Below are 16,318 nucleotides of genomic sequence, written 5' to 3' on the forward strand. Positions count from 1 at the left end.
GTCCTGGACTCACCACCCCACAGTCCCTGCGCGCTCGGCCTTGGGGCTGGGAAAGCGGCCATGTGAGGCAAGAACAGGCCAGCCTGGGATCTCTCCCTGGTGCTGCCACTGCCTGGGGCCTCACTCCGGGCCTTGGCTTGTGGCCCTTGCTTCTAAGCTATTGGGAAGCTCTTACACCCCTGCTGCTGTGTAAATCGTCTAGGACTACCCACTCACAAGGAGTGATTCTAAACACACGCACCTTCCTCCTTTGGTGGTCCCACAACCTAGTGAAAGAGCCCCCTGCGTGCCTTTAGGGGCTGAGGGATACAGGGCTGTTTAGGACCCAGGATCCTGAAGATGGCACTGGATCAAGCAAGAAAGGACCCCTGTGGCCACATGGCCATGTTCAGCCTGGCAGCTCCAATGGTCCAAGGCCTAGCCCTTCAAAGTTCCCCTCACAGTCGCTCGCGTGCACACACACACACACACACACACACTCACACCACCATCACCACCTGGCCAGGCTCTTTGGAGTGAAGTAGAATACTGAGTTCTCAGAGTGGTGACAGGGCCTTGTTTCTCCATTGGTTTGATGGGAGATGGGGAGAGGGGTTGGATCACAGAGTGACACGTCCCTCTCTGCTATAGGGCAGGGTCAGCTCTTGCGCCTATGATGCCTTATGCTGGGAATGGCTTCTGGGCTGCAGCATCCCCTTGGAGCTAAGACTCTCTGGAGAATTACCACCTTATTGGAGCTCTGTGGACTCGGAGGGTGCCCCTAGGGGCAGAGGCGGGAAGTGCGTTTCAAGGCTGCCCCAGATGGCTTAGACCCTCTGGGGTTCCCTCCTCTTTGATTGGAGAACTCACCCAGGAGTCCTGGGGTTTTGCTGGAGTTGAGGCTGTCTCCGACCTCAGTTCAGCCATACCCTGTGTTGCTCAGGGGTCCCGGCCTGAGCGCCCTGGTACCCTTGATGGTTTGCTGGCCTGAGGAGAGAGCAAACACCCAACGTGCACGAACCCCTGGTGACACCAACGCTTGAGCCCCTGGTACTACTTCCATTCTGACTGAGTCCACCCAGAGGGGCCAGGGGCCAGCTCACCCACTGTACATCACATTGGCGTAACACCTGTCACTTTTCTTGCTTTGAATTCCAATTCATTCTCAGCCTGATTCCGGCCGTGGAGCGAGGAGGTAGACAGCACAGGCAGGCACCTTCACTCCGGTTGCCAGAAGAGGAAACTGAGGTCCAGACACAATGCTGGGTCCCAGCCCAGTCTCCCGGCCCCAGGAAGCACAGCACACTCGAGGAAGCTCGGTCAAAGCAAGGTTTTCAAATGAATCTTAGGAGGCACGTCCACAAAGGGGGAGACTTCTGTCCATTTTGCTCATTGCTGAAGCACCGGTGCCTGGCTCATTGTTCCCTCACATACGGGCACACGTTAAGAATTTGGTAAATAAATGAAAGAATCTTGAAAGTAGTCATCTTACTCATTGTTCCCTGCTGTGGCCGGGGTCCAGGCCCAGGCCTTAAGTCACAGGGATGGACAGAGTTCTGGCCCTGATTTCTCCTGAACCATGAGGGCTCATTTTCTCTATCCTCTGTCTTTTTCTAGGGTCTCGGTTTTGCGGTGTTTCAATACTTGGGCCCTGTTTTCGCTTTCGTCATGGGTGGCTGGCTGGCTCTGGCGTGGGTGCTCCTCCTTGGGCCGTGGACTCTAGCAGGTGAGTACAGACTGAGGAGGAGGAAGCGTGGCTGAAACAAAGGAGCCTGGTGTCCTGGGTGCCCCTAAAGTCAGGAGCTGTGCCACATTAACTTCTGTGTCCCTAATCCTTAACCATATAACACCCAGCACAGGTAGGTGTTGATTTCCAGCTTAGATGGATGGATGGATGAATGATGGAAGAAAGACTTCCCCCAAATCCAAAGAAAAGGAACGCTTTCTGATTTCATTCCATGTGGTTTGGAGACTTTTCTCCTCACCTCTATCTTCTCAATTCCCTCTCCCAAGAAATTAAGGGTCTCTGACCCCAAATAAGACTGAAGAGACGCACAAAGCAATAAAGACTCTTAGAGTCAGATTGGGCCCAAAACTCATGGAAGTCACTGATTGCCTAAAACAGCATCTCCTGTAAGAGTGGCATCTTGCTTATCTGGCCCTGGGCGGTGTCTCATTAGAATCCAGGATCTCTCTACCTGCTCTGGGTCTCTGAGGAGAGAGGTGGGCTATAGGTGTCTTGAGGTTACAAAGAGCAAGTCCCTGCTCATCTGTGGTAGGAGATGTCCGAACAGGAAGCAGAGGAAACTGTGGACCCCTCAGTCTGGAGGGGTCCTTTTTCCTCCCTGGCCTTCAGGTGAGTGTGTGTGTGTGTGTGTGTGTGTGTGTGTGTGTGTGTGAAAGCTCTACGATCTCATCTTTGGCTACACATTGGGGAAACAATGAGAAGGAGGATGCTCCCTCTGCCTCAGGCATGTAGAAAAGAAGCTGAGCGACGGACCAGAAACACCCATCCGCTCATTCCTAATCTAAACCCATCCTTCTGCCCTCACTTATCTGCGTGCCTCAATCAACAGCTGAGTGCTGTCTCCATGACCCTAGTTTGGGGGAAGCACCCATAGGGTCAAGAGGAGGATTTTTTTTAAAATGAGGTTATGATATCCTCAAAAGAGAAGATGTGACATCACCCACATGGCCAGCTCAGTCCCTGACCCCACCCAGGAAACTGGGAAAAAGACCAGTGTAACAACAGGCCCCAAAACTTCAGTGCTGTGAACCCACACCCTTGCCCTGGGCTCTGTTTGGGCAGAGAGGGCCAGAGCCCTCCCCATGCTGCCCCTGCCTAGGGTTGGATCACAGAGTGACACGTCCCTCTCTGCCATAGGGCAGGGCCAGCTCTTGTTCCTATGATGCCTTATGCTCAGGATGGCTTGTGGGCTGCAGCGTCCCCTGGGAGCTAAGGTGTGAGGGGAGTAGGGAGCTCCAGCATCCTCCTCATCCCCTCTGTGCTCCAGTCCACTGCCCCTTCTTTTCATAGGCTGCTTGCACACAGCCCCGGATTCCTTTGGGGTATCCGGCCACATCTCCCTGAGCAGTTCAGAGACTGGTCTTCACTTTGACCTGGCTCTCTCCCTCTATACCTCCCCGCCCACCTCATCCCACCTGTGCTGGGTGCCCACTCTCCCACTCCTAATGTCCAGTTCACCTTCCCTTCCGCACCCTGATGGCCCAGCTGTCTCCACACCTCCCTTCTCACACAGGGTCTCAGAACTCCATTTCATGGGAGGTGCAGCGATTTGATGGCTGGTACAACAACCTAATGGAGCACAGGTGGGGCAGCAAAGGTGAGAGCTCCGTGCTTAGAGACAGAGCCCCAAGGCTGGGTGGCTACTCACTGCTTAGGGCAAGGACTGGCAGAGGCCCATCCATTTCCAAGGCTCTTGGGTCTATGGTGTGGAGAGAAGCCTGGGGGAGAAATTCATACTGGTACTATCCTTCCCACCAGGCTCTAGGTTGCAGCGCCTGGTTCCAGCCAGCTACGCAGATGGCGTCTACCAACCCTTGGGAGAACCCCACCTTCCCAACCCCCGGGACATCAGCAACAAGGTCATGAGAGGCCCTGCTGGGCAGGCCTCACTGCAGAACCGAACTGTGCTAGGGGTCTTCTTCGGTGAGGGCCTCAACCACCAGGGGAGAGAAGCCAGGGGGTTAGACTGGACAGCGCTTTGTCTAAGGAAGATGGACAGAGGGCCTGAGAAACAGGAGGGTGGGGCTTCATGTGGAAGTGAGGTCTGGTTGGGAGCCATAAATCTGCCCACATGACAGAAGATGAGGGGTGAGGGGAGGCAGTGGAGCTGCCACTGGATGTTGTGAGGGTGAGTTGGCCGAGCAGGGCAGGACAGGGTGAGTTGGTCAAGCAGAGCAGGGCAGGGGCATGAAAATAATCTGGCAAGGATTTACACTGCGACCCTGTTCTTCGCCCTGTGACTCCCAGGACCTGCTCAAGGCAGGGGTCTGAAGTTAAGGGGAGACCAACTGGGGTGCCCGGAGAGTAGCCCCAGTGGCTGAGACCCAATGGCTAGCCCAATAGCAGTGTCCAGCTCCTGCTGGAGTCCAGAGTGACTTCCCACTGGCCAACATCCCAGTAGGGCTGCCAGGCCTCTGGGTGTGTTAGAGCGGGTGCGGGTCCTGCCAGCCTGCTTACCTAGGCACGCTCATTGGGCTCCTCCCAGTTACCCGGGAGAGGGCCAGTCTGACATGACAACAGCTTGAACCAAAGCGCACACAGGCCAGCCAGGCCAGCGACAAAGGACTGGGAAGGGTAGGGGCTGGGACGCCAGGGCTGGGACTTGCTCCAAATAGCTGTTGACACTTGGGAGCTGACACCCATAGTTGGTCCTAGTACATTCTCTTCCCTCTGTTCTAGGCTACCACCTGCTCTCCGATGTGGTGAGCGTGGACCGGACCGGCTGCCCCGCCGAGTTCCTCAACATCCGCATCCCGCCCGGAGACCCCGTGTTCGATCCCGACCGCCTCGGGGACGTGGTGCTGCCCTTCCAGCGGAGCCGCTGGGACCCCGAGACCGGACAGAGCCCCAGCAACCCCCGGGACCTGGTGAGGCCCGGCGGGCCGCGGGCCGGGATGGGGGGCACCGAGGACGGCCGAGGGGCAGGCGGGCACCAACCCGCGCCCCTCCCCCGCCCCGCAGACCAACGAGGTGACCGGCTGGCTGGACGGCAGCGCCATCTATGGCTCCTCGCACTCGCGGAGCGACGCGCTGCGGAGCTTCTCCGGGGGGCAGCTGGCGACCGGGCGCGACCCCGCCTTCCCCGTGGACTCGCCGCCGCCGCCGCTCATGTGGGCCGCGCCCGACCCCGCCACGGGCCAGCGGGGCGCCCAGGGGCTCTACGGTGAGGCGGCTGGGGGCCGGGGCGGGGCGGGCCGGGGCGTCCCGGGGTGGCGGCGGCGCCCCCCAACACGTGCGTGTGTCCCCCCTGCCCGGCCGCAGCCTTCGGGGCAGAGCGGGGCAACCGCGAGCCCTTCCTGCAGGCGCTGGGGCTGCTGTGGTTCCGCTACCACAACTTGTGGGCTCAGAGGCTGGCGCACCGGCACCCGCACTGGGGCGACGAGGAGCTGTTCCAGCACGCGCGCAAGAGGGTCGTCGCCACCTACCAGGTGCGCGCGGCCTCCACCCGCGCCCCGCCCCTCCCCCTTTCCAGGGAGACCCTCCTGCCCAGAGGGCGCCCGCCTGGGGCGGGGGTCCCTGACCAGGGCCCGGGGGTGCAACCCAGGCGTTGTTGATTTATGCGGAAGACAGGCTGCTCAGGGTTGTTAGTTCCGTTCTGGTTCCCACCAAGGCCTCCTACTCAAAGGGCCCACCCCAGAGTCACACCTTGGTGACAGGCCTGCGCACACAGTTACTATGGGAGTAGCCTCTCCTTTCGCCGACCCTGCCTGCACTCATCTCCCACCTGAACCTTCCCTGCGCTCGGAGTAACGCCCCCCCGCCCCCGCCGCCCCCCCCCCTTCTAGCGCACCAGACCTGGTTTCCCAGTCTGAGCGCCAGCCCCCGAACCCCCAGCATTTCCCCTCAATCCTTTTCCTGCCCCCAGAACATCGCGCTGTACGAATGGCTGCCCAGCTTCTTGCAGAAAACGCCTCCAGAGTATGCAGGTGAGGGAGGTGGAGATGAGGGCGGGAGTTTGGGGAGCAGGGTGGGGGTCGGCTCGGGCGGTTTAAGGGCTAAATTCTGTGCCCTCTCTTGTTACCTTCGCGCAGGCTACCGACCATTTCTGGACCCCAGCATCTCTCCAGAGTTCCTGGCGGCATCTGAGCAGTTCCTCTCCACCATGGTGCCCCCTGGTGTCTACATGAGGTGAGGGAGGGGGCTCAAAGGTGTGTGGGTGCAAAGTCCGGTGACAAAAATCAGCTCCCAAGAGCCCCGAGACCCAATTATCAGCCCGGAAGGATCCATGTCTCACCCATGGAACAGTGACATGTAGGAGGGAAGAGTGAAAATGATAAAGGCCTTTGAGTTTGTAACAATAGCTGTAATCTCCTGAAGCTGGTTAAATTTTAATTCCCTGACACGAAATAGCCTAACTGAGGTCCAGAGATACCTAGGGATGCAGTGGCTAAAGCAATTGACTGCTTCCCAAAGGGTCTGTTGGGACCCACCCACAGCTCCATGGGAGATGCATGGCAGTCTGCTCCCCTAAAGATGCACAGCCTGGGAAACCCTCTGTCCACTCTGCGTCAGAATCCACTTCCACAGACGTGCATTTGGTTTGGTTCATCGAGGCTCAGGGGATCACATAACCATCTGAGTCTGACCACTACACGGGGCGTATTAGTTGTAAGCACAGGGTCTGGCTTGTAAAAGCTTTCAGGGGGAAGAATTATGAAAGTGTGTGAAAGCTGAAGAAAAATATTAGCTCCACAGTAATGAAACACCCTGTACATAAAAATACATGTTTATCACAAGGATCAAACTAGACCCCTGTCCCAGAGGGACGAATAACGGAAAAGTGAGGGGTGACGGAGAACAATGTAAAACATGAAAATAATAATCTATAACTTATCAAGGGTTTGTGAGGGAGGGAGAGTAAATGAGGACCTGATATCAGGGGCTCAAGTGGGAAGAGAATGCTTTGAAAATGATGATGGCCGCATATGTGCAAATGTGCTTGACACACTAGATGCATGTAGGGATTGTGATAAGAGATGTAAGAGCCCCCGATAAAACTATTAAATATATATACATATTTAATTAAATGTTAAGGAAACAAAGCATGTCAGCTTCTTTATTTGTTAAAATTTTTATTATAATTTGAAACAATTCATAGGTTAGACTTTACTCTGGTTTATCTGGACATGCCTTTAGATGCCTGATAAGTCATAGACAATTGAGTGATTCATAGACAAGTAACTTCAAATGAATAATTTAAATATTATTTTAGATGTTTAAATACTATATATGTGTATAGATTACATAGATAACATATATGGGTATATATTATAAGCTACAGGTATGTTTTTTAAAATCATTTTATTGGGGGCTCATACAATTCTTATCACAATCCATTGTGTCAGGCACATTTGTACATTTGTTGCCATCATCATTCTCGCAACATTTGCCTTCTACTTGAGCCCTTAATAGCTGCTGCTCAATTTCTCCCTCCCTCCCCACAGGTGTGTTTTTAGATGTTTAATCTGATATGGGGGGGAAAGAATCTTCTGAAAGTTAGAGTATGCAGGACCTACCAAGGTTTTCTGGTGCCCCACTCACACATGACCTCATGGAGACAATGGCCGAGGGCTCCTGGCTATACAGTCTTGGAGACCTGAGATGATGCCCGACACTGGAGTCACCAGGTCTCTGTTCACTGCTGCCCTGCTCCCTGTGTTTCAGAAATGCCAGTTGCCACTTCCAGCGGGTCACCAATCAGAACTCCAGTGTCTCCAGAGCTCTCCGGCTCTGCAACAGCTACTGGAGCCGAGAGGTCAGCACTGTGTGTGTGTGTGTGTGTGTGTGTGTATAGAGATTCTGAGAGATTGCTAGGGATAGTCTGTCCATCGAACCTAGGCCAGCCTAAGTGAGGAGCTTTGCCTTCATTCAAAGCAAAATCTGTTAGTGCATAATGTGTTCGTAAGATAGGGGAGGGAGAAGAGGAAAGCGCCGAATCCGAGCCCTGGGGCTGGGCTTTGCAGACCTTCGCATCCTGCTAGCGGGCTTCCCTTTCTTTCACAGCAAGACACACAGCTTTCTGTGACTTTCCCCAAAGTCACGCAGTTGGTTCGCGATAGCGAGGGCCAAGCTTGAGATCTATCTTCTAGCCGCCTTTGCCAGCCACTGTTCCAAAGATAGTTCTGGGGGCTTTTGTGCGTGCAGAAGCCTGTCTCCCCCTGGCATGGGCTTTAGGTAAGGGCATCACTCACCCTGACTGGGGAGTCAACCTTCAGAGGAAGGTGCCCAGCAGTGTGGGTGCAGACAGCAGACCAGCTGGCTCAGGGACAGAACAAGGTGAATGAAGGAACCTGGCTGCCGACCTCTGGCCACATCAACCATACCACTTTCCCAACCCCCAAAGCATCCAAACCTACGGACTGCCAAAGATGTGGATGCGCTGCTTCTGGGCATGGCCTCCCAGATTGCTGAGCGAGAGGATCATGTGGTGGTCGAGGACCTGCAAGGTGAGCCGGAGGCTGTCCCCGCAGGCTGTGGACCTCTGACCTTTGGCGGGAGGTTTGGCGGGAGCCTCTGAGCAGGCAGTGGACATAGCCGGGCTGGGAGCCTGCACTGCATCTGCTGCTGAGGGCGCTTCGGACTCACAGGCTACGACACTGGTCCCCAGGCCTGGTTGGAGCCTGGGGCCTGGACTGGAGGCCCCTGTGGTGGTCTTGAGCTCCCTCAGACTCCTTGGTCTCTCATCCACAGATTTCTGGCCCGGATCACTGAAGTTTTCCCGCACAGACTACCTCGCCAGCAGTCTGCAGAGGGGCCGGGACCTGGGCCTGCCCTCTTATGCCAAGGCCAGGGTGGCACTGGGTCTGCCTCCTATTACCCACTGGCAGGACATCAACCCTGTACTTGCGCGGAGCACTGGCACTGTGAGCATGGGTCAAGACCAAGAGGGCAGACTGGGGGGCCCAGGGCACACTGTCCCAAGCCATAGAAGACAGGCATTGAGACATAAGCACCAGAGACAACCACCTGGTGTGAAGGCAGGGTTCACAATGTCCCTTTGCCCACCCAGCATTATACTCAGGGTAGCATTGGCCTTGGACTCTGTGTGCCCTGATTCTGCAAGTATTTGTGGAGCATGTACTGTATGCCAGGCACTAACTAGACAGGATCTCGTTTACTTTCTCCAACAATCCCGTGAGTGGGCATAGAAGGCCGTTGACTTTAGAACAAGCTGCGCCCTCAGGAGTCAGCTGAGACCGCCTCTGGGCAGTCGGTTGTCCCACCCTGAGCTTCGGCCCAGGTCCAGCCTTGCCTGGCAGCCAGTAGACCAGCTTCAGCCTCCTTCCAGTCTTGCCACAGCCTGCTTTCTGCAATGGCGCGCCTGTTACTGCCTCTCACCTCACTGTTTCATCAAATGGTTCGAAACTGGTGAATTGAGAAAGGGATTGAGGCTCAGAGACACCATGAAATCAATACAAACAGGACGCGCCAGGCACATCCACAGCAACACAGCTCCAGCTTCCCGCGGCCGCAGCCCAGGCAAGGCCAGTCAAGGCCTTCAGCCATTAGGCATCGAAAACTGAAAGGAGCGATCAGGTAGAAAATGCTAGGACTGTCGTCTCTGGGTGACAGCGTACAAGTCGGCATTTGATCTCCATCTAACAAGGAGAACCCTCTTAGAAGGCATCATCCTACCATTCAAGTTTTGCACTTTCCGAATTTGCTCTTGGTCAAGAATAAGTTAGGTACAAAAGTAGGGGGCTAGCTCTCCGTTTTAAATCCCCACTGACAAGATAGACGCCATCAAAGCTATCAGACTTCCCAGAAAAGCACTCACAGGGAAAGTCAGTCCTACGCGTGTGTGGGACACCTGGGAGCCACCCCGTGACCCCAGGGCTGGTGCTCTGCCTGTTCTTTTCACTGGCCTCTGCTCTTGGTAGTCCCGGGTGCTGGAGGCCACAGCCGCGCTCTACAACCACGACCTGTCCCGGCTGGAGCTGCTCCCCGGGGGGCTCCTAGAGAGCCACGGGGGGCCCGGACCCCTCTTCACTGCCATTGTCCTGGACCAGTTTGTGCGACTGCGGGACGGCGACCGCTACTGGTTTGAGAACACCAGGAATGGGTAAGGCCTGCCTGCCCACCCCCCATGCCAGCTCCTGTCCACCGCCTTGGCTTCTGCCTCAGCCTGGGCATAAGACCCTCTTTCTCTCTAGCCCCAGGCACCCCCATGGGTTCTCAGTTATCAGTTTGCCTCACAACTTTTTCACCAGGCCCTCTGGGTCTCTTTCTTCCTCTGGGTCCCTGGGTTCTTCTCTTCTGCTAATCACAAGGTTAGTGGTTCAAACCCACTGGCCCTTCTAAGGGAGAAAAATGAGGCTTTCTACTCCCATCAAGAGTTACAGTCTCAGAAATCCACAGGGACATATAGTGTCGCAGTGTGTCGGAATCGACCCGATGGCAGGGACTTTGGCTTGGCTTCCCCTCCCCCCAGGCTGTTCTCTGAGGAAGAGATCGCAGAGATCAGAAACACTTCCCTGCGGGACATTCTAGTGGCTGTCACCAATGTGCAGCCCAGTGCCGTGCAGCCCAACGCCTTCGTCTGGCACTTAGGTGAGTGACCATGGATGGGGTGGAGGGGCGACGGGACTGGGGCGGGAGCCTCGCCCTCCTTGGCTGTGGCCATGGCTCAGTCTGGCTGGACAGTAGCCTCCAAAGGGAAAGGAAGCCACGATTCTGCCTCTGGGAGCGTTGATTTGAGTCCAGCTATGTGGGCTCCCCTCTGCACAATTCCAGGGGGCACTAGAAACAGTGGCTCTGTACTTCCAGCAGAGGTGCCCGCGTAAGGGCAGAACTGAGATTGAAAGAGGACTGGGGGGGATGCGGGTGTGACTTGCCCCTGGGCTGTGATGAGCCTGGAGCTGAGTAGAATATTAGTAGGGCCATGAGCCTGCAGTGAAGCTGTATGTGTGAGGGAGAGACAGAGACAGAGGCTCATTTTGAACCCCACTTGTTAACCAAGAAGGCAAATGCCCATTCTTCACTACATGGCAGCAGAGACCTTCCTCCCTTCCCACCACCCTCACCTGCCCAGTGATCCTGGGCCAGAGCCTGGGGTGATGACACCCCCAAGACCCTGGCTTCCTCTGCCTCCTCAGGAGACCCCTGCCCACAGCCAGGACAGCTCAGCACTAACGGCCTGCCAGCCTGTGCCCCCCATGGCGTCCGAGACTACTTTGAGGGCAGCGCTTTTGGTTTTGGACTCACCATTGCGACCCTCTGCTGCTTCCCACTGGGTAAATGTGGTGGGCCGGGCGGTGCTGCGGGAGAGGGTGCAAACAGTGCAGAATTCCACCCCTCTGGGCAGATATGTCAGAAGGCAAGAGGGCAGAAGAGGTTGCTGGCCTACAGATCAGTCATCCCTGGGGAGAATTGCCCCCCCTGCTCTCTTGGGGTTCCCCAGGGCCCAGCATGGCCTGGAGTCATGGGGTTTCCACAATCTACAACTATGTGTAGGATTCTGGACTTGTGGTTTGTCAGAGGAAAACTTCTGCTTCAGGACCAGGGCTGGGGCAAAAACCTTCTGAGGCAAGGGTCCTTGGCAGGGTTGGGTGGGAGTCAACCAGCAGCCGGGGTGATGGTGGGGGCTGGGTGGGGGTGGAGAGTCTAGTCCCTGGGACAAGGCCTCCGGACTTAGTCTCTGGCTAGGATAAGTCCTCGCCGTTAGAAGCAGAGGAGGCTGGGCTGGCATGGTAAATGCTATCCAATGATCCTCCTGTGATGCAGGGAGCTTCACACTTTGAGACTAGTGAGGGGACGGACCCAGAAGGCAGGGGCAGCAGGAGGACTTGCCAAGGCAAAGAGCTGGGGAAGGAGCCTGTCTCCACTGCCCAGGCCCCACCTCTCCTTGTCCATCCTCCTGCAACTGGCTTCTGCCCTCCCAGTCAGCCTGCTCAGTGCCTGGATTGTCGCCCGGCTTCGAAGGAGAAACTTCAAGAGGCTCCAGGCCCAAGACCGACAGAGCATCATGTCTGAGAAGCTCGTGGGGGGTGTGGAAGGTAGGCCCTGGGCTGGCCAGGATGTGAGTGGGGAGGACAGGTCTCAGGAAGCCTCCATCGCCACCCCCAAGGTCTAAGAAAAAAGTGTCTCTCTTTTGGAACTGTAGGGCAGGGCAGGGCAGGTGGGAAATGCAACCCAGTAGACTGAGATAGAAGTTCTACCTGGAGCCCCCATCCCCACAGCTCTTCTCAGTGGTCCCAGAGAAAGGGGATAAGAAGTCCCATGATCCTACCTCCACTTTACAGGGTCACTACGGCCTACCACCCCCCTGAGAACTGTACCACCAGACACTGGAATCCCTGTAACTGCAAAATAATAAAAGTAGGTCTAGAGTCAGGCTGGCTTCAGGTTGAGATCAGACTGTCCACTATAGGCTACAGGGCAGGGGTCCTCAAACTACGGCCCGCGGGCCACATGTGGCCCGCCGAGGACATTTATCTGGCCTTCCGGGTGTTTCCACCACCACCACCCCTTATTTTTACTTCAAAATAAGACATGTGCAGTGTACATAGTAATTTGTTCATAGTTTTAAAAAAAAACAACAACTATAGTCTGGCCCTCCATTGGGTCTGAGGGACAGTGAACTGACCCCTGTTTAAAAAGTTTGAGGACCCCTGCTATAGGGCCTAAGGCATGCCTTTAATACCCCCTAACCTAATTTTTCTCATCTGTAAGATAACATGGCCCCTCCCTTGTAAGTTAGGAAGATTAAAGGAGACTGCCCATGGAAATTGCTTGGTCGGTATTGGGTATGTGTAATCCGGGAGGAAACAGAAGACAGGATTCTTCTCGAGGGCTAGAAGCACACACAGCAGGACTGCCAGGAAGGGGATCACCCCCAAGGGCCCAAGAAAGAGACAGCCAGCAGCCGGAGGCCTGGCCCCAGTCCTGAGCCGGCCCTTTTCTTAGCCCTGTGCCTATGGGTCCAGCGGGCCCCAGCTGACCCAGTGCCTCTCTCCCCAGCGCTGGAATGGCAGGGCCGAAAGGAGTCCTGCCGGCCAGTGCTCGTGCACCTGCAGCCAGGCCAGATCCGCGTGGTGGACGGCCGGCTCTCCGTGCTCCGTATTGTCCAGCTGCGGCCCCCACAGCAAGTCAACCTCATCTTGTCCAGCAACCGTGGACGCCGTGCTCTGCTACTTAAGATCCCCAAGGAGTATGACCTGGTAAGGCCAGGTGGGCGGCGGGTGGAGTGCTGGGCCCGGAGGCAGGTGTCTAGTACCTGGCCACAGCACCTGTGAACTAGATAGACTGAAACACGTCTACCCAGCCCTGGGCCCGCAGGACGAAGTGGTCGAACCAGTCTGCCCCGCTTCCTTTGTTGGGACTTCGGGGCTGGTCCTGGTCCCGGTCCCGGCTAGGAATCCCTGGAAAAAGCTAGGCCCTCTTCCCTGGCTTCTCATTTCAGGATAGAACAAAGTTTGAAGGTTCCCGGAGGGGAACCAAAGCAGCCTCTGGCTCTGTCCGGTCCACAGCTCCCACCAGCCCCTGGCCTCCTTGACACCCCTCCCTTCTGAACCGAGAGGGAAGGGTGGCTGTGTACTCAGGCCTTTGAAAGCTAGCTCTCCACCTATAAACAAGCCACATACCCCCAGCTCCTTCTGCCAAGAGAGAGAATAATCTCTCTTTGGCAAGGCCGCTCCTTCCAGTGGCCCCTGGCAAGGTCCAAGAAGAGTGTCTGAGCTGGAGAAGCTGCCTAAGTGGTTGCTCTCGGGGCTGCTGCAGGCGCTGCTGTTTAACCTGGAGGAAGAGCGGCAGGCCCTGGTGGAGAACCTCCGAGAGGCTCTGAAGGAGAATGGACTGAGCTTCCAGGAGTGGGAGCTTCGAGAGCAGGAGCTGATGAGGGTGGCTGTGACCAAGGAGCAGCGGAAGCACCTCCTGGAGACCTTTTTCAGGCACCTCTTCTCCCAGGTGTGTGCATTGGGGTCAGATCTGCCTTGGTCTCTCAACCCGCGGTGGTGTCCTGTCCTGTCCTGTGTGAGGCCATGAGGAGAGCCTGGGGAAAGTTAGAAACTCCCAATTCCGGACCAATCATCAATGCTTATATTGCCAGTTTGGCCAAGACACCTGGTCTCTCTGTCCAGAATGCTGCCATTCCCCTCCCCACCCTAGCCCCGCTCTCAGCTGGGAGGCTGCAGGGTGATCCCCGGAACATGTGATCCCAGAGATCCGAAGAGGTAGAGAGCCCCATCGGGCTGGTGTAAGGTCATGGCCAAGGTGAGGTTTGGCCAGGCCTCAAAGGTTGGGAAAGTTTGGGCTCAGAGGGGGGAAGGGGGGAAATGGGGCTGGAGGGATGGGAAGGACTGAGCAGAGGGGCTCTTAGAGAGTGAAACCATGAGTGTGGAGAAGAAGCAGAGTAGGCTGGCTCAGGAGAGGACCCTGGAGGTGCCCTCAGTGGATGGCTGTCAAGCCCACTCCGACACAAGACGACCTTACAGACAGCAAGCACAATGCTGCCCAGCCTGTTCCCTCCCCCGGTTTACTAGTATATTTGAGTCCACTGGAGTGACTACCACGCCTCAGAAACCACAGGGGCTTGTGCTGGGTCGGCGCTGGCTCGCGATGGCAGCCAGGGGGTTGTGTTTGGCTTTGCGTGACCTCACGGAGGGTTCCCTCTACTTTACCAAACACGGTGCCCCTTTCTGGCAATGGCATTCACGAGGGAAGCAGCCGATTGATAAGGATTTGCGGTGTGCCAGGCACATGTCTTAATCTTCAAGCAGCTCGAACTTGAGTTTGAGGACAGAGAGAACAGAGGAAGCTCGGGGTGGGTAGGTTGGAAGCAAGCACCCTTGAAGACCCTCATCAGCCTGTGGGACACCCGGCGCTCCCCCTCAGTCCCAGGGCATCAGGCATGTGGCACTCCTGCAGTCTGCTGGGCGTGGCTGCTGGCCCCTATGTCTACACGGTACTGCCAGCTTCTCACAGTGTTTCCCACACAGCCGCCTCTCTTGTGGGGCTTCTCACACAGCCCTGTGAGACAAGGAGAGCAGATGAGGAAATGAACCCCAGACCATTGAAGAGACTTGCCTGAGGTCACCCAGCGAGCAAATGGCAACGTTGGGACATGAACCTGGGTGTCTTGCCTCCAGCCCTAGGCTCTTTCCACCAAAGCACCTTGTTTAGAGCAACAAGCTTGCTTGGGCTCAGCAGGCCTGGGCCAGTGCCCCCAAGTTGGCAGGCAGGAAAGACAGGCCTGGTGGCCTGCAGCCTGCCTGCTCCCCTCACACGCTGTGCTCCCCGTGGCCCGCAGTCCCTGAGGGCGGCTGAGTCCCAGGCTCAAGTAGTTCTCAAGCCAGCTGAGACCCTCTCTTAGAACTCTTGGATGCAAAACCAGAAACCCACTCAGGCATTGACGGAAAGAAGATTGACTCTGGGCATGCAAGATGTCCCAGGAAATCCAAAGGCAGGACTGAGGACTGGCCTCTGCAGGGCCTAGGAAGAGGGAAACCGGTGGCAGACAAGGCCGCTCCCCACTCGGGCTGCCTCTGCCTCCTCTGTGCCTCCAGCTTCATTCGGCTTCTGTCTCTGAGCACTTGATGAGATGGTTCCCAATTTCTGAGTCTTTCTGTGGCCGGGTCAAGGCAACAGCTGGCTGGGACCTCTTAGTGTGAATTCTAGAACACTCTGAATTCCCTAAATTCCAGATCCTCATCATCTTGAGTTCAGTGTTTATGCATCTCGGTCCAATCAACTAAGGCAGAGAGCCCGACTCTGTAGACTAAACATGGCCTCAGGGACCCTCCCACAGGGCAGAGGGGGTAGTATTTAGAGGAGGGAGTATGACGCAGACACCTCAAAAAGTGACTTGGATAAGCCTCAGTTGGCCTTCAAATTAACAAAGCCTTCTTTCCCGGCCGCTGTCCAAGTGCAGGTGCTGGACATTAACCAGGCAGATGCAGGGACCCTGCCCCTGGACTCCTCGCAGAAGGTGCGTGAGGCCCTGTCGTGCGAGCTGAGCAGGGCTGAGTTTGCCGAGTCTCTGGGCCTGAAACCGCAGGACATGTTTGTGGAGTCCATGTTCTCTCTGGCCGACAAGGATGGCAATGGGTACCTGTCCTTCCGGGAGTTCCTGGACATCCTGGTGGTCTTCATGAAAGGTGAGGGTAGAGGGACTGGTTGTCCAGCATGGAGAGGATGCACAGGGACTGGGAACTGAGGCTGGAGGGTGGATGACTTGGAGATAAGGAAGCACTGGGGAGGGGCGGTGGGTGGGTGGGGTGTGTTCAGTCATGGCAGGCACCTGCACCCGGGCAGGAGTCAGGAAGCACGGTGACCCCTGCTATGTACAACACTGAGTTACACCAATGTGAGGCTCCTTCTGTTCAGTGTGGGGGTTCAGGAAGCTGGACGGGGCCTCTCTTCTAAGGTTCCTTCTTCTTCCAGGCTCCCCCGAGGAAAAGTCTCGTCTTATGTTCCGCATGTACGACTTCGATGGGAATGGTCTTATTTCTAAGGATGAGTTTATCAGGATGCTCAGGTTGGTCCTGGGGGATGGACAGGAGAGAGGACAGACCCAGGGGGTGCTGGGGGACAGAACTGGGCCATGAAAGAGGGGGCCACGGGGAGGACCAGAGTCCTCCTCCTTACCCATGACTC

The 16,318-nt window shown here is 56.3% G+C and overlaps 1 protein-coding gene across 1 annotated transcript in view; it reads left to right on the forward strand.

Moving 5' to 3' along the window:
- Positions 1-1,647: 1,647 nt before the first annotated feature.
- The window catches only part of DUOX1 (dual oxidase 1), a 29,190-nt gene continuing 14,519 nt past the window's right edge, over positions 1,648-16,318 (forward strand). The window contains exons 1-19 of the mRNA XM_075530676.1: positions 1,648-1,705; positions 3,240-3,323; positions 3,485-3,649; positions 4,406-4,593; positions 4,688-4,889; positions 4,988-5,154; positions 5,592-5,652; positions 5,758-5,854; positions 7,391-7,481; positions 8,070-8,172; positions 8,417-8,589; positions 9,607-9,788; positions 10,158-10,276; positions 10,822-10,959; positions 11,608-11,721; positions 12,686-12,885; positions 13,445-13,630; positions 15,594-15,819; positions 16,106-16,199. Coding sequence (XP_075386791.1) covers positions 1,648-1,705; positions 3,240-3,323; positions 3,485-3,649; positions 4,406-4,593; positions 4,688-4,889; positions 4,988-5,154; positions 5,592-5,652; positions 5,758-5,854; positions 7,391-7,481; positions 8,070-8,172; positions 8,417-8,589; positions 9,607-9,788; positions 10,158-10,276; positions 10,822-10,959; positions 11,608-11,721; positions 12,686-12,885; positions 13,445-13,630; positions 15,594-15,819; positions 16,106-16,199 — 2,648 coding nt within the window. The remainder of the gene's footprint in view (positions 1,706-3,239; positions 3,324-3,484; positions 3,650-4,405; positions 4,594-4,687; positions 4,890-4,987; positions 5,155-5,591; positions 5,653-5,757; positions 5,855-7,390; positions 7,482-8,069; positions 8,173-8,416; positions 8,590-9,606; positions 9,789-10,157; positions 10,277-10,821; positions 10,960-11,607; positions 11,722-12,685; positions 12,886-13,444; positions 13,631-15,593; positions 15,820-16,105; positions 16,200-16,318) is intronic.

This window comes from Tenrec ecaudatus, chromosome 14 (genome assembly GCF_050624435.1).
Source record: "Tenrec ecaudatus isolate mTenEca1 chromosome 14, mTenEca1.hap1, whole genome shotgun sequence".
In the NCBI taxonomy this organism is placed as follows: Eukaryota; Metazoa; Chordata; class Mammalia; order Afrosoricida; family Tenrecidae; genus Tenrec; species Tenrec ecaudatus.